Consider the following 21,766-nt stretch of genomic DNA (forward strand, 5'->3'; position numbering starts at 1 on the left):
AAGGCCTGGAGTGGTGACGGGTTAGGTCTGGGACACGGCCTGGCAGAAAGCAACACTAGAAGCCCGAAAGGAAGTCTGAAAGGCGTACTGGTTTCCTCGCTGAAGTTCTAAAACCAGAGCACCAAAGAAGGTGTGGCCCACGGCTGGTCCCGCCTCCTCCTCTCCCGGCGGAAGTTGCGAGGCAGTTACCGGAAGTCTTCCTGAGGCGGGGCCGGGCCTCTGGCGCGGCGTGGTGGGATCGACATGGCGACAGAGGGGGACGTGGAGCTAGAGTTGGAGACTGAGACCAGCGGCCCGGAGCGGCCTCCAGAGAAGCCACGGAAACATGACAGTGGGGCGGCGGACCTGGAGCGAGTCACCGACTATGCTGAAGAGAAGGAGATCCAGAGTTCCAATCTGGAGACGGTGAGGTTGGCCGGGAGCCTGTCTGGGAGGGATGAGAGCAGAAGGGGCTTGGGAGGCTGAAACTGGAAGCCCAGCTCCAGGATGGGTCTCCATCTCCATGGTGGGAGGAGGCAAGAAGGAAACTGAACCGTCGTTGGAGCCCGCCGCTTGCGAAAAGGAACTTGATGGAGATTGGGTTTAAAATGGGTCTCAGGTGCACAGAGTTGAATTAAACGTAGGTCCCGGTTCCTGGTACGCTCGTCATCGTGAATACACACCTCACCCGCTTGTTACTGGTATTTTAGATTATTAGGAATTGTGGGTAAGCAGAGCAGTAACTAGATCTTTCTTTCCCGTAGGCCATGTCCGTGATTGGGGATAGACGGTCCCGGGAGCAGAAAGCCAAACAGGAGCGGTAAGTCGTTTTACCTACGGGCCCCTCTCATTCCCCCAGACAAAAAAAGCCATCGTTAGGCCTTTGTACCTTGTACTGTTCTTCAACTGTATCACCCATTTCTGCAGATCTAAGATTTACAACTTTACTCTTGTTGGTGGAAGGAAAGGCCTCCTGGCAACACCTGCTGCCTGCTGTAAATATTCCAGGGGATGGGATGGGACGTTAGGTGAGAGGGTGGGAGTCGTTTTGTATTTTCAGTCAACGGTGTTTATCAAGAGTCATTTATTTGTAAGGCACAGCTGGAAAAATCCTTTCTGGGAGTTTATGATGGAGGTAAAGAATGAGGACTAAGTACATGAATATTTGCAGGGAGAAGGAACTGGCCAAAGTCACTATCAAGAAGGAAGATCTGGAGCTGATAGTGAGTAGTAATGTCTAACTAGTGTATGGGTGGGGGCGGTTTCTTTGTCAAATTTGGGTTGTTTCCCCAAACAAGTAGAGTCCTCATGTTCTGCTGGCACATTAATGCCCGGGAGGAGACTTAGGTAAAATCATTGATCCTTTTCCTGCAGATGACAGAGATGGAGATCTCGCGAGCAGCAGCAGAACGGAGCTTGAGGGAACACATGGGCAACGTGGTAGAGGCTCTTATTGCCCTAACCAACTGATTTGTGTTTTCCCAGACCTACCCACTGGATTAACTTATTTCAATAAAGATGTCGTTTTTTTTTTTTTTCCAAGTTGCAGTTTTATCATTTTGGATCAAGTGCAATGTATATCATATTGTATTTTATTGTGGGAAATTTACATGTTGGAGTATAACCCTTAATGAACCTATGTGAAGGATCAGTGTAGAAGAGTGCCTCATGTTCAGATGCAGATGCTATGTGGCAGATCAGGCTCATTCATATGACTAGTTCTCAACAGCATTCAAGGTACACTTAGAGTCTCAGCAAAGTGTACTGTACTCCATGGCATGTGTCTCTAGGGTAGCTTATGAACAGCTGAAAGGCCAGTACCTGCCTAGGAGCCACTGTATATAGTTTTAAGTCACCAATCCAGTTCATAAGCCACTGTGAGTTAGAATTTAGGTACTGAGGTGGGAACATGGTAACTACAATAGAAGTTATCAAAGGTTATGTCTTATATAGAATTTATGAAAGGTTTTGATTTAATATTTTCTGAACCACAACACTTACACCTTGGATTCCATTTTCTAACCTGGAGAGAAAGCGATTTTACTTTAAAAGTTGATCAAATTTTTGATCACCAACTCACCCTTGCTGAGCTTGTTTCCTCAACTATAAAATGATACACAGATCTGATAGGTTGTTGTAAGAATTCATGAGCAGGTGACTGTAGCTCTCACTCTCATTTTGGCTCTAGGATAATTCTCAGATTGTATCTCCTTCTGGCACATACAAGTGACATATTCATCTCTGTTTATTACCTCACAGTAATTATTTGCACTCGTATTTTTATTCTAGGACATTTAAGGATTTATGAGTGATTCTTCTAGTGGGGCATTTAAAGATTGTGAAAAGACCTTGTCTGTCTCATTTTCTAAAATGAGATATTTATTTTTGGCTCAGTTGGGTCTTCGTTGCTGCGCGCGGGCTTTCCCTAGTTGTGGTGAGCGGGGGCTACTCTTGGTTGCAATGCACGGGGTTCTCATTGCAGGGGCTTCTCTTGTGGAGCACGGGCTCTACGTGCATGGGCTTCAGTAGTTGCAGCATGTGGGCTCAGTAGCTGTGGCTCTCGGGCTCTAGAGCGCAGGCTCAGTAGTTGTGGCACACGGGCTTAGTTGCTCCGCAGCATGTGGGATCATCCTGGACCAGGACTCGAATCCGTGTCCCCTGCATTGGCAGGCGGATTCTTTTTTTTTTTTGCGGTACGCAGGCCTCTCACTGTTGTGGCCTCTCCCGTTGTGGAGCACAGGCTCCGGACGCACAGGCTCAGCAGCCATGGCTCACGGGCCCAGCCGCTCCGTGGCATGTGGGATCTTCCAAGACTGGGGCACGAACCCGTGTCCCCTGCATCAGCAGGCAGACTCTCAACCACTGTGCCACCAGGGAGGCCCTGCAGGCGGATTCTTAACCACTGTGCCACCGGGGAAGTCCCCCCTCTTCTCATTTTTTAATGCAATTTAGAGATAGTCTTCCCACTGGTTAAATGTCATTCCTTATAACCCCTGGGACTCCTAATGCTCTGCCACATGCACAGTGGTCATGTGGTAAATATTAAATGGAAAAAATTAAATTTAACTCTGCCAGTGACGTCTAACATGTTGTCGCAACATTGCAACTCAGAGCACTATGCCCTCGATATATGAGCTGGGCAAGAAGATACCAGTATGCTACATGGATTCCTCATTTCATGTGTCCTGTTTTGTTCTATATACAGCTACAGTTTAGACAGCAAGGACAACCACGTACACATTTGCTCATGGAATAAATCTAGGTGCCACTTACAATACAGCCTGTCTAGCATCTGTGCTGGTTTCTGAGATCAAAGGAGATGATTAAAATGTGAAACATAATTTGCCTGATAATTCCTTGCTGTCTTTTATTTTAGTTAATAGGTAGATACTTGTCAGCCTGCACATTTTATTTCTGGTATGCTAAAAAACCTCTTGGTGTATGATTCTTTTATTTCTTGACACACACACACACACACACATATAAATGGATCAAAAAGTAATGTTCATCTAGAAAAATTTACCCCAAAAATGCAAAACAGGTTTCAATGAGCTTAGATTTCCTGTACGGTAGAAGTAATATTGTCCGCTTACATGCCCATCCATTTTTCTAACCCAAGCTAAGGGCTGGAAAAAGAAACCTGGAACAGTCCCAAGTGAATATGGGAAGGCAGAGCAATAATGAAGTTGAAGATTTCTCAGAAATAGTCCTAAGTGGGGAGCCTCTAATCCTACCTGGACAGTGCTTTTCTGCAGGTTTCTCAGCATGAGTCCAAACCTCACAAAGCACCTCAAAGACTAGGTTTGCCCAGTGTCACAAGTATGGCAGTAGGCTCAGCAGGCTGGATACAGGGGCCATGTAAATAGTAGTAAAAACAATCAAGGACCAGATGCTGAGATTTCCCCTTGTGTCCCATAGTTGGAAGAATAAGTTAAGTAGTTTTCCGCTTCTTGGCAGATGGCCGCTCAAATACATCTCGTACCCCAGCTGCCTTTTGTTTAAAGAACTTTGTGTTCTGGGCACTCTCTTGGCCCCATGCTGAGTCAAAGGAGGTGGTGTCTTGATCCACGAGGTGGGTGTACTTGGTACGACCAGAGCGTCCAAAGTTCTTGACCTGTTAGGACAGATGATGAGTTATACCACCAGACATATCATGTCACAGCCCTCAATATGTTACTTTTCTCTCTCATGTCATTAAGGTACCCCATACCTGCATGACTTTGGGAAGAATGGTTTTGTTGAAATGATCCTCCAGGGTAGGTGCGCTGAAATCTCTCTTGTATACTTCTTCATCCTCATCCTGTAGAAAAGAGTCTTATCAATTTTGTGGTTTTATTTCTCATATATTCAAACTACATTGTTTTTTAGGGATCATTTTTTAAAACCATTTAACTTTATTATTTTAATTAATTTTTTTTGGCCATGCTGTGCTGCATGCGGGATCTTAGTTCCCTGACCAGGGATCGAACCCATGCCCCCTGCAGTGGAAGCGCAGAGTCGTAACCACTGGACCACCAGGGAAGTCCCTCAAACTACAAATTTTTAAAATTTTACAACAAGGGATAAAAAGAAAGCAGAGGGTATTGAACCTATTGAACCAAGAGCTTACATCTAGTTGAGGAGATGATAATCTTTTTTTCCCTTGTGTTGTCTTTTTCCTTCCTAAGTATAGACATTTCCTGAAGGTTGGCTGTATTCTTCTCTGCACTCAACATGTTCATTCACTCACATGATTTCAACTTCATACAGGCCTCTCAAATCTCCAATCCTGATTCTTCTACTGCCCAATACACATCTTAGCTTGGGTATTCTGGGATTTCAAACTCACATCTAAAGTGAAAACTGTATCCCTAACCTTTCCAAATCAGCCTCTTCCTGACTTAACTTCTGTTAATAGGACCAACATTCTCTCAATTACCTAGATTCTCATTACCTGGGTTATTATAGTTTTTCCCTGCAATCAATCTTACACATTTCATGGGATTAATGTTTCTAGAACACAACTCTCATTATACCTCTGTCCTGCTCAAAAACCTTCAATGGTTCTCTACTTTATTAAATAAGCACAGTTCCTCTGTGTACTAGTCAAGGCCAAATGCTGTGTAGCCTTAATCTACTCCTTTGCCTTTACAGATGATACTTTTTGCCTCCATTTCTTGTTCCTTTACATGGAATGTCTTCCTACCCCCCTGAATGTCAGGAAGTCTATACATCTTAATTTTTTTAAAAAAAGATTTATTTATTTATTTGGCTGCACTGGGTCTTAGTTGCGGCACGTGGGATCTTCCTTGCAGCGTGTGGGATCCTTAGTTGCGGCATGCAGGATCTTTTTTTTCTTTTAGTTGCAGCATGCGGGATCTAGTTCCCTGACCAGGGGTCAAACCTGAGCCCCCTGCATTGGGAGCGTGGAGCCTTAGCCACTGGACCACCAGGGAAGTTCCAGGAAGTCTATATATCTTAAATGTCACCTCCTTGATGTTACCCTTTTCAATCTTCTACCACATATAACACCTCTCTCTTCAGAAGTCCCTTAGTACTTTCACTGTTCCTTATGTTACAGTAGATATTTGCCTTAGCTCTATTATTAGATTGTAAGCCTTCTGAGGGCAAGGATTATATAACCTGTAGCTGTGCTTAACAGTAGTACCCTTCATACAGTAAATGCTCAAAAGGTTTACTTAACGAACTGTATAAAATAACTATAGAGAATAGTTTCAAATCAACATATAAGTAAGACTATAATGTTATGATACAGATCATAAACATATGTGCTGAAAGAATTAAAATAGTACCATTTTAGTTAAGGAAAGTTTCATGGAAGAGCTGAGTCCTTTAACCAAACATACTTTTGGAGTAATCTTTTTCCCTTCAGCTATAGAAAGGCCAATTTAAAGGTAGGACAATTAAACAGTTTTCATGAAACCAACTTTTCTCCTTGTTAGAGTCTGAGAGTCCCTCATTTAATCTCAGAAGCCATTTCAACTTCACTCTCCTTGTCCAGATGAGAAGAGTTGATATTTGAGTATGTGCACCAAAAGACTCACATAAACCTCTCCTTATGTGTCACAGTCAGCAATGCACTGCTTCCTTAAGGAGCTTGATTATTAAAGCTGCTGAAATTCTTAAGCAATGATATTTTATGACTTTGAAGCAGTATAAGAAATAATTCATAATCTCCACTGACTCATATCTTGAAAACCACATGGGCTGGAAAACTACATAATAAGCAAACATTTCCTGCTGAGCAGATAGACTGAAACCGATTATGGAGGGAGAGGAGTAAGGAATCCTCCAGTGAAGTTTTAAAATTTTTCTACAGTGAAAAGCAGGAATTAGCTGCAGTAGGGATATTTAAGGTTTGCTATACAGCATTTGAAAAAGCTAGTCTAGTTTTTGATAAAAACTTCTTTAACATCAGGAAATAGTTTGACAAACCACATGCTATTAGAGTAATAAATGTAACCAATTCTCCCATTCCCTTTCCTGCTATCTCTCTATTAAGGAATTATCACTAGTGCTAACCCAAATAATTTGGAAGAAGTCCTTTTCACTTTATACAGGGTTAACAGACTGATATTTTGACTTTGGTTTTTATATGAAGAAAAAAGATGATGGCATTACACATAATGGTTAGATAATTAACAATTTTTTTGGTTAGACTTAGTCACTTTCTGTCAGCTCAGAATGAAGTAAATTAAACTTACGCCACCCAAACATGAGTTAATGTAAAGCTCTTTGCAGAGCCTGGTTTTCTCATAACCAAAATTTCTCACTCAGCTATGGATAATGATATCTAAGTGATTTGGGGAACCCAAACAGTCTAGTATCTATATAGATCACTATTTCAGTTCCTCAATTCTTCTATTACATCATTTCCTCCTTCTGAGAGCTGGGGCCAAAAGAGAACAGTTGCTGCTACATCTAAAATCCTGTTGCCAATGCTTTCCTCTATTTGGTGTTGTATTCTTCAGAGGCAAAAAGCAAATGAGAAAGCTGACCACTGGCAAGTGGAAGTAACATCCCAGGACCAGCGAAATGGGGAGTTATTCCTACTGCTCCATTTTCCCATTCTCTTTTCACTTCTTACCATGAAGAAGGCACCCCGGTGATAATACTTCTGTAAGAACTTATATTTGCCCTTAACAGCTTTGTTGGTAATGACTTTGCCATTTGCCCGAAGCTCAGCTCGCCTCTCTTCCTCAGTCAGGTTTCGCATGCGTTCAATTTCTGCTTTCTCCTTTTCAAGCCTGTCCAGAGAACAAAACTATTTATTAGTATCATTTAAGCTTCAGAAAGACCCAGTTATGTGAATATGACACAGTCCCAGCTCCTTTCAACCATCATTCATCTTCATCAATTCTAGTTATTACCTGTTAGGAATCAAGATCGGGAGCTCAATAAATAAGAGGGTGACATAGTCTTCATTATGCTTGCAAGACCAGGTTTTGCAAACTTTTGAAAGTTGATTCTAGCCTTTCTGAGGTTTAGACATACTACCACTGCTTGATTTTATAACATTACTAATTTCCCTTCCCTAAAAAGCCTTCTTAGTTAAAAAAAAATCAAGAATTTAAAATGACTCTGGGGGCTTCCCTGGTGGCGCAGTCGTTAAGAATCTGCCTGCCAATGCAGGGGACACGGGCTCGAGCCCTGGTCCGGGAAGATACCATATGCCGCGGAGCAGCTAAGCTCGTGTGCCACAACTACTGAGCCTGCACTCTAGAGCCCGTGTGCCACAACTACTGAAGCCTGGGTGCCTAGAGCCCGTGCTCTGCAACAAAAAAAGCCATTGCAATGAGAAGCCCATGCACCGCAACAAAGAGTAGCCCCCGCTTGCCACCAACTAGAGAAAGCCCATGTGCAGCAACGAAAACCCAACCCAGCCAAAAATAAATAAATAAATAAATTTATATGTTAAAAAACAAATAACTCTGTATAAGAGTTTACTGGTATTTCTTTTTTTTTTTTTTTTGTGGAACGCGGGCCTCTCACTGTTGTGGCCTCTCCCGTTTGCGGAGCACAGGCTCCAGACGCGCAGGCCCAGCGGCCACGGCTCACGGGCCCAGCCGCTCCGCGGCACGTGGGATCTTCCCGGACCGGGGCACGAACCCGTATCCCCTGCATCGGCAGGCGGACTCTCAACCACTGCGCCACCAGGGAAGCCCTGGTATTTCTTTAGTAATGTGCTTATATGTCACAAACCAAGGATCACCCTCATTAATTAAACTGCGTGACTTTAACCCTTTTTTTGGGGTGGAGAGTCATAGATCCCTTTTCTTCAAAAAATGCAAATAAACACATAATTTTTCATACAATGTTAAAGGGTACATGGACTCCTTGACACCCAGGATAAAAACCTTAGAAACTGCAGGCTGAGGACAGAGTCTTCTATTGAGGATTATAATCTGGGATTACCCTCTCTCATTCCTATCAATTTTTAGGAATGGGTGATGCAGCTCAGAAATGATTCTGCTCTAACACAGCGATTGTGGTAGATTATTTAAATGCCACAAATTCTTCCCCTCACAGTATGCATGTCCCTTTGCAGAAATGATATGTGAGCTTCAAAAGACCTTGCCAGCTTCCACCTTTGCCCTCTTAGAATGCTGCCCTGAGACCATTATGTAAGGAAACTAGTCTAGCCTACTCAAGAAGTGAGGCATCGTAACTGACAGAGCCAACTACCAGACACATGAGTGAAGCCCAGTCAATCTTCCAGCTGGACGCAACTGCGTAAGAGAACCCAGGTGAAATCAGCAGAGGAACTGCATAGCCAACCTCCAAAATTATGAGAAATAATTGTTTCAAGTCACTTACTTTTGGGTTGGGTTGTTATGCAACAACAGATAACTGATTACAGTGAGTAACTTGTGTGTGTCTACTAGGAAACTACTAAAGGGAGTATCAGCTTGCACTCTATTGTGGAGAAACATGGAAAAATGCATTTCTTTTTCCTGATTTTATTGTAAAAGCCACATTCCAATGTATGGGGAACCCACCCAGTTGCAGGAACCCTAAAGGAAGCTAGAATGGAACTCATAGTAGGTGTGGAGCCTCAGAGCTACCCTACTAGGAACCTGTCCCACCAGTGGTATTTAACTCTAGGCCCATCCTATTACTCACGCTTCTCGATCTTCTCTGTCCCTCTTGATTCTCTTTAGCTCCCGAACTTTCCACGCCTCATATTCCTCCTCATCATTTTCATCGTCAGTATTGAGTGCATCCAGTGCAGCCAGGGACCGCTTGTTCTCCTCCAGCTCTTTCTTGGTCTCTTCTTCTACAATCTGGATAGGGAGAACAGTTCAACTGTTGGACTTCCTTATTCTCCTCAGACAGACCTAAGCACACAACTCCTTGCATTCAATCCTCACAGCTACCTCCAGTACCTTGAGTGTGTACTTGCGCCTCTCTTCAGCCATGCGTTTGGCCTCCTGTTCCAGCTCCTTCTGTTTCAATGCTTCAGCCTCACGTTCCTGAACCGTTACCCGGTCCTTCCTGCAGCACAGAGGTCCGGTTAATTACCCAAAGCCCTTAGAGTGGAGGTCTCTGTTCCCCTAAATTAAGTCCCATCCAAACCAGACAAAGCCCAACAATCTCTGGCTCTATTATTTGCAAAGAGCCCAAAATGGGAGTCATTCTTGGTATTCAGAGCATCAAAATTCCATTCATCTTTGAGAATTGCCTGAATAGCAAGAAATCTGCTGGACTCTAGGATTTCTAGCCATTAGGAAAGGAATAGGAATTTGCTCTTCAAGCTTGATTTTGTGTTTAAAAGAATATAACACCTTGGCAGGTATGTTTTCTTTAAGTGGAAAAGAAGATGCGAAAACAAACTCAGTCTCCCTGCTAACAAGATATTCCTCAGCAAATACCCTGCCGAGTTGGGGCACTGGGCAGAAGACTTTTCCTTGGTGCTTACATTTCAGAAGAGCAGGAGAGGGAAAAGAGGCTTCCATCTTCAGACCTGGAAAGCAGTAATTATTTCCAGGATTCAGGCCTGGTTTGTGAGATACTTACTTCCGAATGAAAACTGGCTTAAGGCGAGGCTCCATCTCATCTTCACTGTCTGTGTACTCTTCATACTCAGACTCTGATTCTGACTCCTCCCCAGAACGTCCCTCATCTTCCACCTCCATGACTTCCAGCTCTTCATTTTTTCTCTCCTGCGCTCGTTGACGCATCATGCCACGGCGCCGTTCTATTTCCTGTCAAGTTACATGTCCAAGCCAGTCAGCTAATTGGCCTGTGCTCTGAGATGTCTTTTTATTTTAACCTCATCAAGCTCAACAAATTCCGATATGAGTAAATGCAACTTAGTACCATTCTATTTCTTTTTTTTTTTAACATCTTTATTACAGTATAATTGATTTACAATGATGTGTTAGTTTCTGCTTTATAACAAAGTGAATTAGTTATACATATGTCCCCATATCTCTTCCCTCTTGCATCTCCCTCCCTCCCACCATCCCTATCCCACCCCTCTAGGTGGTCACAAAGCACCGAGCTGATCTCCCTGTGCTACGCGGCTGCTTCCCACTAGCTATCTATTTTATGTTTAGTACCATTCTATTTCAATCCTATCCCCAATAAGCAGGGAACACTGGATCAGACTTCTGCCAAAAGCAGATATCTTGCACCTTTAAGGCCTCATCAAAGGAGCACAAGCCCTAACTTTTTCTTGTATCCAGAAAGAACTTCCCACTTTCCGAAATTATACCTCATCATCAATCTCTTCCTCTTCTTCTTCACTGCTATCTTCTCGTTCCATGCGCCAAGCATCTCCTTCCACTTCGGAGTCACTTTCTCCAACCACTTCAGGTTCCACTATTTTCCGATGTCGAGCCAATCTGAAAGACAGTGTCCAAGTGTAACACCAACCTCACAAAAACGAAGAGGCATCAACCACATTTCCTTAGTCACAGAGCACCTGGACATTATGTTTGCTTTTATTAGTACTGAAGTCTTGAGATGAGGAAACTGAGGGGAAGATTAAAGAAACTAACTCAAAGTGTTAGAACAAATAGTCAAGTTGGACCCAAAACATTACATGTATGCTGAGGCACCCTGGAGCACTGCAACAAACGTAGATGGGTGCACTGGGATATATTTTAAAGCTCAAGGTAGTTCACAATTTCAACAGTAGATCACACTATGTTTCCTTTCAATGATATATCTTAGTAAAACTGGGATTTTTGGGCTGCTGTGATAAAAAGCAAGTACTGCATGAAGTCAATATGCAACAGGAAATGAGTGACAGTGCCAATGTGACTCTAAGGTTTGAGAAGTTGTCAGTGCCCAAGAGACACGCAAACCCCAGTAGTAAGTAACTGTGGTTATGTAAAAACGAAATAAAAATGTTTTTTCTTTTATACATATTATATTTTTCAAGTGGCTAAGTTGCTAGGACATAAATATTTATTAAATCATTTGGATCTAACTACTTAATAAAATAAACAGAATTGTTTGGGCCCAGGGCTCTGTGAAAAAACTCCTTTGGACAATATGAACTGTGAAAATTTGGAGCCTCTGGCCTCCTCTGTAAGGTAATGTCTCAGTCAATACACAATACACAAAACCCCTCATTGGGAGGCTCCCTTTTCGACATCAGTGCTTTTTTCCTACTTCATCAGTGTCATTTCTCCTCACTGGCCTTTAGAATAAATGCATGGATAAAATCAAATTTCTCAAATTTTATAAAACATCTTTGTGCTAAAAAGACTCCTCAACAAACCAACCAACGGTCTGTGTTTTCCATCACCTTAATGAGTTATTTTCCTAATCCCACTGTGCCTGTTTGCTCACTTGTAAAAATGGGGATAACAGTACCTACCTCATAAGGTTATTATGTGGATTACAAGAATTAGTAAATGTAATATACCTGGAACAGTGCCTGGCACATAGTAAGTACTATTCAAGTATTAGCTATTACTGCTGTTGTTCCTATTAATTAACCTGTAGGGGTTCAGGTCCAGGGAAACATAACCCTAGTCATTACCTCTCCTCCACATCTTCACTAATACGGTTCTGCAAACGCCGTAGCCGAGGGTCGCTAGATGAATCCTCCTCCTGTTCCTCAGGCTCTGCTTCTTGTTCTTTGGCTTTCTTAATGAACTGAAACTCTTCATCCTCCTCATCTGAGGACTCCATAGGGGCATAGTCTGGCCTCTTTCCCGACACATAACGTTTTACCTTCACTTTTTCCATCGAAATCTCACCTGGGTGAGAAAAATAACTTATGTTTCAGTAGCCTCTTTCCCAATGTCCTTCAACCCTTGGCCTTTCCAGGTAGAGCCCTGTATTCCTGGCAAACCAGAGTCCAAGCAGGAGAAGAAGAGAGCCATTACCCAACCATCTATTCATCTAATGCTGTTTTCCTACAAAGGCCAAGTCATGCGAAGGCATTCTTGTGAACACCAACACTAATGATAATGAGGCTTAGCTTGGGTACAATGAAGTGGAGGAAGGCGGGCAGTGAAACAATAGAAAAAGTCCCCCCAAATAGGGAGACTACCTCCAACACAAATTCATGCTATTCCACCTCAACTATGTGCTTAAGCGAATTATTTATAATAGTGCCCAGCACACAGTAAGGATGACTTAAGTGGGAATATAAAATTAAAATACTGTTCATTCTTTTAGTTTGAGACTTTTCCGTGGCAGCCTTTATAAATTACTATATAACGCAATCTTCTAATCTTTATTTCTACCTTCTTTTCTTTTAGCTTATGTGCTATCAAACCTGCAAGAGTAGATTATCTGTCTTTTACAAATACCAACAATTCCAGTGAACAGAAAATCAGTGAAAACTAACCAACATATTTTATAAGATGAATATAACCCTGATAACCAAACTGTACAATTCAAGGGAAATTTTTAGGTGGATTTCACTCATGAACATATACAAAAATACTAAATAACATAATAGCAAATGTATTCAGGCAATGTAAAAACTAACCAAAAAACCCCTCTAAGCTCTAGTGACATAACAGGATTTAGCCCAGGAGTACAAGCATGGCTTAACCTTAGAAAATTAACAGGGAAAAAAGTAATGTACTATTTAAAGTTTATATATTTATGGGACTTCCCTGGTGGTCCAGTGGTAAAGAATCCACCTTCCAATGCAGGGGACGCGGGTTCAATCCCTGATTGGGGAACTGAGATCCCACATGCCACAGGGCAACTAAGCCCACACACCACAACTACTGAGCTCGCGTGCTTCAACGAGAGAGCCCACATTTCGCAACTAAGACCCGACGCAGCCAAAAAAATAAATAAAATTAAAAAATTAAAAAAATAAATATTAAAAAAAGAATGAGAGGGCTTCCCTGGTGGCGCAGTGGTTGAGAGTCCGCCTGCCGATGCATGGGACACGGGTTCGTGCCCCGGTCTGGGAAGATCCCACATGCCACAGAGCGGCTGGGCCCATGAGCCATGGCCACTGAGCCTGCGCGTCCGGAGCCTGTGCTCCGCAACGGAAGAGGCCACAACAGTGAGAGGCCCGCGTACCGGAAAAAAAAAAAAAAACAATGAGAAATCACAACAAAATAAAAATTAAAAAAATAAAGTTTATACATTTAAAGTGACATAATCTAATAATAGATACAGCAAACATTATATTTAATGATAAAACATTAGAGGCATTCCTTTAAAAAACAGTGGGCATCATTAGGTTGTCCCTATCATATCTTCTAATCAACGTTATATTATAGTTTTAATTAGAGCAATAAGAAAAGGAGATAAAAGGTAAGAACTGAAAAGGAAGAAACTGCCACAATTTACAGACTATATGATTACTTATGTAGAAAATACAAGATAACCAACAGATAAGCTAAAAAAAATTCAAGAAGAATGCTGGATAAACGTTAGATAAAAATAAATGTGCCTGTACATTGGCTACCTATAATTAGATAATACAGTTAAAAAATACTATTTACAATAGCAACTAATCTGTAAGATACTAAGGAATAAATCAACAAATGATGTAGGCCTTTAGGAGGAAAAATATATAATTGTATTTAAAGATATAAAAGATCAAAATAAACGGAGAAATATATCATGTTCAAGGATGAGAAGCTGGCAACTGTGCCTGAGTTGATCGATAAATGTGTGATCTATAATTTTAATGCAATTTCATTAAAAGCTGTTCTCAGGCGATTTTAAAATCATATGGAAGAACAGGAGGTCAAAAAGAGCCAAGACAATTGTGAAGAACAAGGTGAGGTAAAAGACTTTAACAGACACCTCAGCAAAGAAGATATAAAGATGGCAAATAAGCATGTGAAAAGATGTTCCACATTATATGTCGTCAGGGAAATGCAAATTAAAAAAAAAATGAGATACCACTACACACATATTAGGCTGGCTAAGATCCAGAGTTCTGACAATACCAAATGCTGGTGAGAATGTGGAGCAACAGGAACTCTAATTTACTGCTGGTGGGAACGCAAAATGGCACAACCACTTTGGAAGATAGTTTGATGGTTTCCTACAAAACTAAGCATACTCTTACCGTATGATTCAGCAATCATACTCCTTGGTATTTACCCAAAGGAGTTGAAAACTTATGTCCACACAAAAACCTGCACACGGATATTTACTGCAGCTTTGTTCATAACTGCAAAAACTTGTAAGCAACCAAGATGTCCTTTACTAGGTGAATGGGTAAATAGATCGTGGCACATCCAGATGATGGAATATTACTCAGCAATTAAAAAAAAAAGAGCTATCAAGCCATGAAAAGATACGAAGTAACCTTAAATGCATTGTAAAAATACTGTGTGATACCATAATGATGGATAAATGTCCCTACAAATTTGTCCAAATCTACAGAATGTACAACACCAGAGTGAACCTTAATGTAAACTACCGACTTTGGGTGATAATGATGTGTCAATGTAGGTTCACCCTACCCTAGAGAAATTCTTACACAAGTGCACTAAAGAGACATGTTTAAGCACTGTTTGTAACAGGAGAAAAAGTAACAAAACAACACTGTCCCTCAGCAGGGAGCAAACTGTGGTTTAATTATATAATGGAACTCATAAATAGTTAAAATGAATGAATAAGATCTTCATGTATTCAAAGAATACTTCTCAAAAAACATGTTGAGTCAAAAAAAAAAAAGGCAGGTTGCACAAGAATAGGTACCGTATATTTTTTTAAAAAAAGAATTGACATTAGTTTTCAAATACTTTACTGAAAAAACTCTAACTTTCAGTCTGACTTCCCAAACAGGTACAGTTTTCCTTCATCCATCTGCACCCATCCTTTAAAGATCAAGTTAAATACCCCAATCTGAAGAGATTATTCCTTCTCTGCCCTCCCTAAGCACTTCGTTTGTATCACCTATGTGACAGGTATTATAGGTGCAAAAGACCATACAGCTGCTTAGAATGTGCCTCTTTTTGCATGTCTCACATCTAGTAGACTATGAGTTCCTTACACCATTGTCTTACACCATTTTGTATTCAATTTAACAAATACAGGCACTGCGTTGGTTGAAGGGATAAAAAGTTTAATAAGACAGAGTTCCTGCCTCAAGGAGGTTATGAGCTTATGATGCAGTAGAGGGAAATGGACATGTAATTAACAACGATGAGAGTTATAGAAGCACCTAAAACAGACTATGGATAACAAAAGAGGGACTGTATCCCACACAACCCCTTGCAAACAGCAGGCATTCACTATATTTATTAGTCTAACTTATTGGTGGAGGCCAAGGCAACAGGGTGCTTGCTGTAGGAGAGAGCACACAGGCTCTAGTAACAGGATGAGACGGAAGTAGCTTTTGTTTCCCCTAAGCAACGCGACTGGATGCGAGTTTGATAGGGAAAGTTGAAGAAATAGGGGGCAAGATCGTAAGGGTCGCTGGGGTTGAGGTGGTGGGCCCGGGGTAGGTTTGGAATATGCTGGGGAAAGAGGTAAGATCCGACTGGAAAGCCGCTCAGCACAGTACCTTTCTCATTGCGAACCGGGACGGCCCCAGCCGTAGACTGAATGGGCGGCTGTTTCATGAGTGAGCTTGGGACCGACATGTTGACGGCAGCGGCAGTGACTCCCCAAACTTGACTGATTCCAAACTGAACAGAACAGAACAACGTCAACGAACAGAAAAAACCTCTTCCACTAAGGCCACTGTACACTGCTGCGCCACTGATAGAGACACCACTTCCGGCTGAGCTAGAAAAACCGGAAGTATGCGACCAGAGGATTGTGGGATTGTGGAGGACGCCTGGGCGCCTACGGCTAGAACGTCGAGTCTGTTACTGCGCATGTTCATAGGCCGCCCTGGCCTCCTCAGTCTCGCAGTATTTGGACGCACTTTCTGGCGGGAAGTTGCTTCCGCTGGGCTTTGCTGTTGAGACCCTGCGGCGAGGAAAGGCTGAATGAAAGGTTTCGCTCGTTAGAGTTGGTTTGAAGCCAAGGAAAATCGGGTAGTGAGGGATAAGAAACTGAGGAGATAGTGAAGGGCGGTTTGTCCAGGTTGTTGAAAGCTCAGAGTTAGCGTTTAATCGGAATAGAAATCCTGTTAATAGCACCTGATTAGCTCAGTTGATGAGGCTGAGCGGGTTGTGGTGAGGTATTTTTTGGTCACGTGAGGGCAAGTGGCAAGAAAAAAAAAATCCCCCAGGCGGCTTAGAACAGTGCCTGAAATCCGAACACTCTTAGGCTTTACAGTTCTTTCTGTTTCTGGAGACTGCCTATTAAAACATATTCCTGGCTGAAATGTTTGTATATAAAAGTCCCTAAGTAATTATTAAGCACCACGCTTAGCTTTCTCTAAGGAGTATGGAATATTGTTGAAAGGCTTGTTTCCTCCAGGAACTTGAATTTCATTTAGTAAGTCTTCAAGGGCTTATAGAAGAGTAACTGAAATCCCAATTTACTAGTTGGGTTGTGTTAAAAAACATAGGCTAATTGGTAGTCAGAACACAGTCACTGTAGAAAGGGTTTTATAACTGCTGTGGTGGGGAGAGAAGGGACAGCCTGAGCAAAGTCTTGAAGTCCAGAAATAACATGGTATATATCAGACACTATGAAAAGTTTGATTTTATCAGTAATTTTTGAGTCAAGGAGTGTGCAAGTTCCTGAAGGGCTTTAAAGGTGCTGTTAATAGGATTAGTTCTCAAATTATTTCACCTGTATCCTAAAATTGGGCCTCAGCTGGGAGAAGAAATGAAATTGGGCAAGTCTCGATCAAGGAACAGTGGATAACTCAAGTAACCAATCAAGGGAGCAGTTTTGAGCTATAAAGAAAAGGACTGTAAAAGAGTAGATAGAAATTTGTTATAAATTCATCAGCTCCAAAACTATGCTATCCAGAGGGAGTAAATCTGTTGGGAAGGCAATTTTTTCTGCTCGCGGCAACCCAGAAAATAGGAAAAAAAAAAGTTTAATATGGCAGTAACTATAAGAAATACAGTGCCCTGAAATCTTATTTATGCTGCTTTGTGATACAAAAGTTATTTAAAACATTTCCCCAGTCTTTGGGCTTTGTAAGGTCATCACTAAATCTTAGTTAACTGGTGGGCGAAGTTTAAACCAACTTAGTTAACTGGTGGGTGAAGTTTAAACCAGCTTAAGTTATCAGCTCTTGAAAAAAAAAATCAAAATGCTTCTATTCCTAGGAAGAAAATATGGTGGCCATTGGGCATAATTTTCTGGTGGTGGGATTACAAGGAACTAGGGGCTGAGGTAAAGGCTGCATATATATTGATTTCATTTCCTCTCTATTTCATACGGTATTTAAGTGCTCCTGAGTCTTTTCCAGGCTCACGTTACTAGGCAAGGTGGTTTTTCCTTAGGAGAGGCGCAGGTGTTTTTCAAAGTGAGATACTGGCATCAGCAGTATCAAAATCACCGGGATCCAAGGTAAAAATGTCGATTCGGTCCTTTCTATTCCCTGAGGAATTTGAGTTTGGGGTGAGGCTGGCAACCTTGCCTCTTTAAGAGACTAATGTAACGCCCAGTGCTCTCTCCCCCTCCCACCGGCTGGGATCGGAACCCTCCTGCGCCGCCCTGGCCTCCCCCTCCCGGACCCCTCCCCGCCCCTCCCACCTCCACCCATCCCCGCCTCCCGCCGCAATCTTGGCGGGAAGACGCCAGCTGCTAAGCGGAGGGAGGATGTCTGGGTCGTGCGCGGAGGCCGAGGAGAAGGTGGGCTCCAGACAGCGACTCCAGGTGAATGGGAGAAAAGGCTTGTCCCTTTCGGGTGTGTTCCTGCCTCAGTCTTCGTGAGGGGTGTGCCGGGCATAGGCCGAGGAGGATGGGAGGACCCGGCACCTCCTGACTCTAAAACTTTCCTGCTCCTTGGGGCATCTCTCAGTTTAACGGGTTTTTGGGGGTGTTGCTTTAAAAGATAAGCGGGGATGCCTGTCCTGGTTTTCCTCTGGAAAGTAGACCTTCAGCATTGAGGAAGATGCTTATCAATAACCCCCAAAATAGTGTCTGGCTGGGGTCCGGAAGCCTGCATTTGCTTTTGCAGTCGTTATGGTCAGTTTCCCACTCTTGAAACAATTCCATTTACTCAGTCTCCTCAGTTACAAATTGTCGTCATTTTTTTTTTTTTTTTTTTTGCGGTACGCGGGCCTCTCACTGTTGTGGCCTCTCCCGCTGCGGAGCACAGGCTCCGGACGCGCAGGCTCAGCGGCCATGGCGCACGGGCCCAGCCGCTCCGCGGCATGTGGGATCCTCCCGGACCGGGGCACGAACCCGTATCCCCTGCATCGGCAGGCGGACTCCCAACCACTGCGCCACCAGGGAAGCCCCTGTCGTCATTTTTATTATTGGTCTGGCCGACTCATGGGTAAGAAATGTGTCCAGTATAATAAATAATTCTATTCAGGTTAATGAATTAGGTATCTAGATTTTGGAGGGAAAAAGGTTTCCTTACAGGCTATCAGTTTGGCTTTGTGTTGTCATTATGAAATAGGAATTAGATTTATTTATGCAGATCTGTAAGAAAAGGCTTAAAACCTGGAATTTTAATACTCTCTGTTTTCCTTTATTGACCTGAATAGGTGAATGAATATAAGGAAAACCAAAACATCGCTTATGTGTCTCTGAGACCGGTACAGACTACAGTTTTAGGAAAAACAGCTAAGGTGTATCTTGTTCCCTTTTCACTCAGTAGCTACAAGCCAGATCAACTTAAGCGCTCCAAATCCCTATTAGATAAGAATTCTAACAATGAAGTGGCATGTAAGAAATGTAAGAAGGCTGAAATAAAGAAAACTTGCAGAAGGATTTTAACCCCAAAGATGGAAGCCACATCTTCCAAGGCAGAATCCACTCTGCAAAAATCATCCTTAGATGTTCATGCTGAAAGTAACAAGTGGCAATACAAGAGCACTTCAGATACAGTGATTCTCAGTGCTGATACAGAAAGCAGCCAGGATGGAGACAGTGATGAAGGTACCACACCAGGCATGGTAAGAATTTAATTACTAGCTTATTCAAATTTTTCGTATTTAAAAATATGTTTTTAAGTTCTGATAAGCTAAGGTTATCAAGGGTCTCATTAGCTCAAACAGATTATTTTGTCATCTAATTTATGTTTAACTGAAATTTTATTCTTTAAATGTATAACATAACTTCCTTGGGTTAATTTTACTCTTGGTTTCGATTTGTGAAAGAGGGGATTGACTTAATCTTCACTCTGCTTCCCTTTTTCTTCCTCTCAGCTTATTGCATTTATTTTTGAGCTTACTTCTACTTTCTGGTGTCATGCTCACCTTTACATATTTATGCACAGTGTACCAGAAGAAGCTGAGTTGTGGGACATATAGCATTTGAATGACTCCATGTCAGGTTAGGAAAATCACCATTAATTGATTGCATTCATGTGCTGAATATTTCCTTTAATTATGTAAAGGAGACAAGTGATGGAGTAGAGAAGATACGTGAGAAACACTAATTCTATTTAAAATAATAGTTCCATCAGTTTAAGGAATTAAGCATCTAATTCTTTTGGCTTCTATTGCCTGCCGGGAGTGTTGTACTTCATTTAAAGTGACAAATTTTATGCAAGACAAGGTAAAACCCTACCACATGATGAAAAGTTGATGGAACTAGAACAGAAAATGATGGTAGGGAAAGGGAGATGGGATAATTGAGGCGGTGTTGTAATGAACTAGGACCTGTGGTGGGACAGGGTGGGCTAAGTCATAAATGCGTTGGACTGGGGGTTGGAAGCCTGGGTTTTAGTCATGGCCGCTTCTAAGAAACCTTGTACCTTTAAGCAGATCACTTCTACTGTGAGGAAATTGGATAAGATTGGTGGTTCTCAAACTTTAGCCTATATCAGAATTACCTGGGAGGCTTGTTAAAACTCTTGTGCAGGGCTCCACCACCAGTTTCTGATTCAGAAGTTTTGAAGTGGGTATAGAATTTGCATGTCTAAAATGGTTTCCTAGAGACAACGGTCCAGGACTGCACTTTGAGAACCAGTGGATTTGATTATCTCTTTGGCCTCTTGAACTGTAAGATTCTGAGTATATGAGGCTAATATAAAACAGATTTTATTTTGATGTAAGGTAAACAGGGTCAGAAATTAGAACATGAGGTAGGACTGGAGATAGTCAGAGTCATAAATGCTCAGCATATATTTTCTTAGGACAAGCTGAAAGAGCTCACATCTTTTTTTTAAAAAAAATAAATTTATTTATTATTTATTTTTGGCTGCATTGGGTCTTCGCTGATGCGCGCGGCCCCTTTCCAGCTGTGGTGAGCAGGGGCCCCTCCTCGTTGTGGTACGCTGGCCTCTCATTGCGGTGGTTTCTCCCGTTGCGGAGCACGGGCTCTAGGTGCTCGGACTTCAGTAGTTGTGCCTCGCCGGCTCCAGAGCACAGGCCCAGCAGCCGTGACGCACGGGCCCAGGTGCTCTGCGGCACGTGGGATATTCCCGGACCAGGGCTCAAACCCATGTCCCCTGCATTGGCAGTTGGATTCTTAACCACTGCACCACAAGGGAAGCCCGAGCTCACATCTTTTATAGAACATTTCATTCTTTTGTTCTCTTCCCTTTCGATAATTATCTTTTTGGGGTAAAATGGTTAAGGCTTTGTGGTACCATGCTCTAGGAAAAGTATTTAGTTTATAAGCTTATTTGTTCTCAGGTGAAGGATGGCTTCTGTCACATCAAAGACAAGTGCCTGTAAGTCTAGAATTTTATTCTCCTTTTCTGGGAAGTTTGCTAAATTTCATCTCTCAGTCCTTCTATTAAATATTTTAATGTCATGAAGCATTTCTGAACAGTTTTAAAAAAATTTGAGAAAATTTTACACTTACAGAAGAGCTGCAAAAATAGTAAAGACAATTCTCCTATATCTTTCACCCATCTTCAGTTTTTGTTAATATCATACATAGCATAGAATGTTTATCGAACTAAGAAATTAACCTTGGTACAGTGCTGTTAACTAACGTACAGAATTTATTAGGATTTCACCAGTTTTCCAACTAATATCCTTTTCCTCTTCCAGTATCAAGTCCAGGATCATACAGTGGATTTAGTTGTCATGTCTCTGTAGATCTGGAAACAGTTTCTCAATCTTTCATGACCTTGACACTTTTGAATAGTGCTGGGCAGTTATTTTGTATAATTTCCCTCAATTTGGGTTTATCTGCTGTTTTCTCATGATTAGAGTAAGATTTTGCATTTTGGGGAAGCATACCACAGAAATGAAAGTGCCCTCCTCAGTGCATCATATCAGGGTGTACATGATGTTGGTATTTTACTGGTGATGTTGACCTTGATCATTTAGCTAAGGTGGTGTCTGCCAGGATTCTC

General features: G+C 42.1%; 3 protein-coding genes across 6 annotated transcripts in view; 2 read left to right on the plus strand and 1 right to left on the minus strand.

Moving 5' to 3' along the window:
- Positions 1-102: 102 nt before the first annotated feature.
- Positions 103-1,515, plus strand: HYPK (huntingtin interacting protein K). Of its 2 annotated transcripts, XM_067745526.1 has the most exons (4): positions 103-405; positions 744-799; positions 1,151-1,202; positions 1,354-1,515. In XM_067745526.1, exons 1-4 carry the CDS (start codon positions 244-246, stop codon positions 1,447-1,449), a joined length of 366 nt encoding a protein of 121 aa, XP_067601627.1. In that variant the 5' UTR covers positions 103-243; the 3' UTR covers positions 1,450-1,515. The 2 variants fall into 2 exon arrangements, with proteins under 2 accessions (XP_067601627.1, XP_067601632.1); XM_067745531.1 differs by lacking the exons at positions 744-799; positions 1,354-1,515 and having other exon boundaries at positions 226-405; positions 1,151-1,210.
- A 1,855-nt stretch (positions 1,516-3,370) lies between these two features.
- Positions 3,371-16,172, minus strand: MFAP1 (microfibril associated protein 1). The gene is made up of 9 exons (XM_067745491.1): positions 15,935-16,172; positions 11,975-12,194; positions 10,697-10,826; positions 9,997-10,184; positions 9,366-9,474; positions 9,103-9,263; positions 7,067-7,226; positions 4,190-4,279; positions 3,371-4,093 (listed from the first exon to the last, which is right to left on the minus strand). The coding sequence occupies exons 1-9, from the start codon at positions 16,011-16,013 to the stop codon at positions 3,911-3,913; spliced, it is 1,320 nt and encodes a 439-aa protein (XP_067601592.1). The 5' UTR covers positions 16,014-16,172; the 3' UTR covers positions 3,371-3,910.
- Positions 16,173-16,223: 51 nt separating this feature from the next.
- WDR76 (WD repeat domain 76) overlaps positions 16,224-21,766 on the plus strand; it is an 81,701-nt gene continuing 76,158 nt past the window's right edge. Inside the window, exons 1-4 of one of the 3 annotated variants that reach the window (XM_067745475.1) lie at positions 16,239-16,371; positions 17,730-17,850; positions 18,078-18,159; positions 18,999-19,409. In XM_067745475.1, coding sequence (XP_067601576.1) covers positions 16,365-16,371; positions 17,730-17,850; positions 18,078-18,159; positions 18,999-19,409 — 621 coding nt within the window. In that variant the 5' untranslated portion in view covers positions 16,239-16,364. Of the gene's footprint in view, positions 17,851-18,077; positions 18,160-18,998; positions 19,410-21,766 lie in introns of all 3 variants that reach the window. The other 2 variants (XM_067745473.1, XR_010945233.1) reach the window with 2 other exon arrangements.

This window comes from Pseudorca crassidens, chromosome 1 (genome assembly GCF_039906515.1).
Source record: "Pseudorca crassidens isolate mPseCra1 chromosome 1, mPseCra1.hap1, whole genome shotgun sequence".
NCBI classification, from domain to species: domain Eukaryota; kingdom Metazoa; phylum Chordata; class Mammalia; order Artiodactyla; family Delphinidae; genus Pseudorca; species Pseudorca crassidens.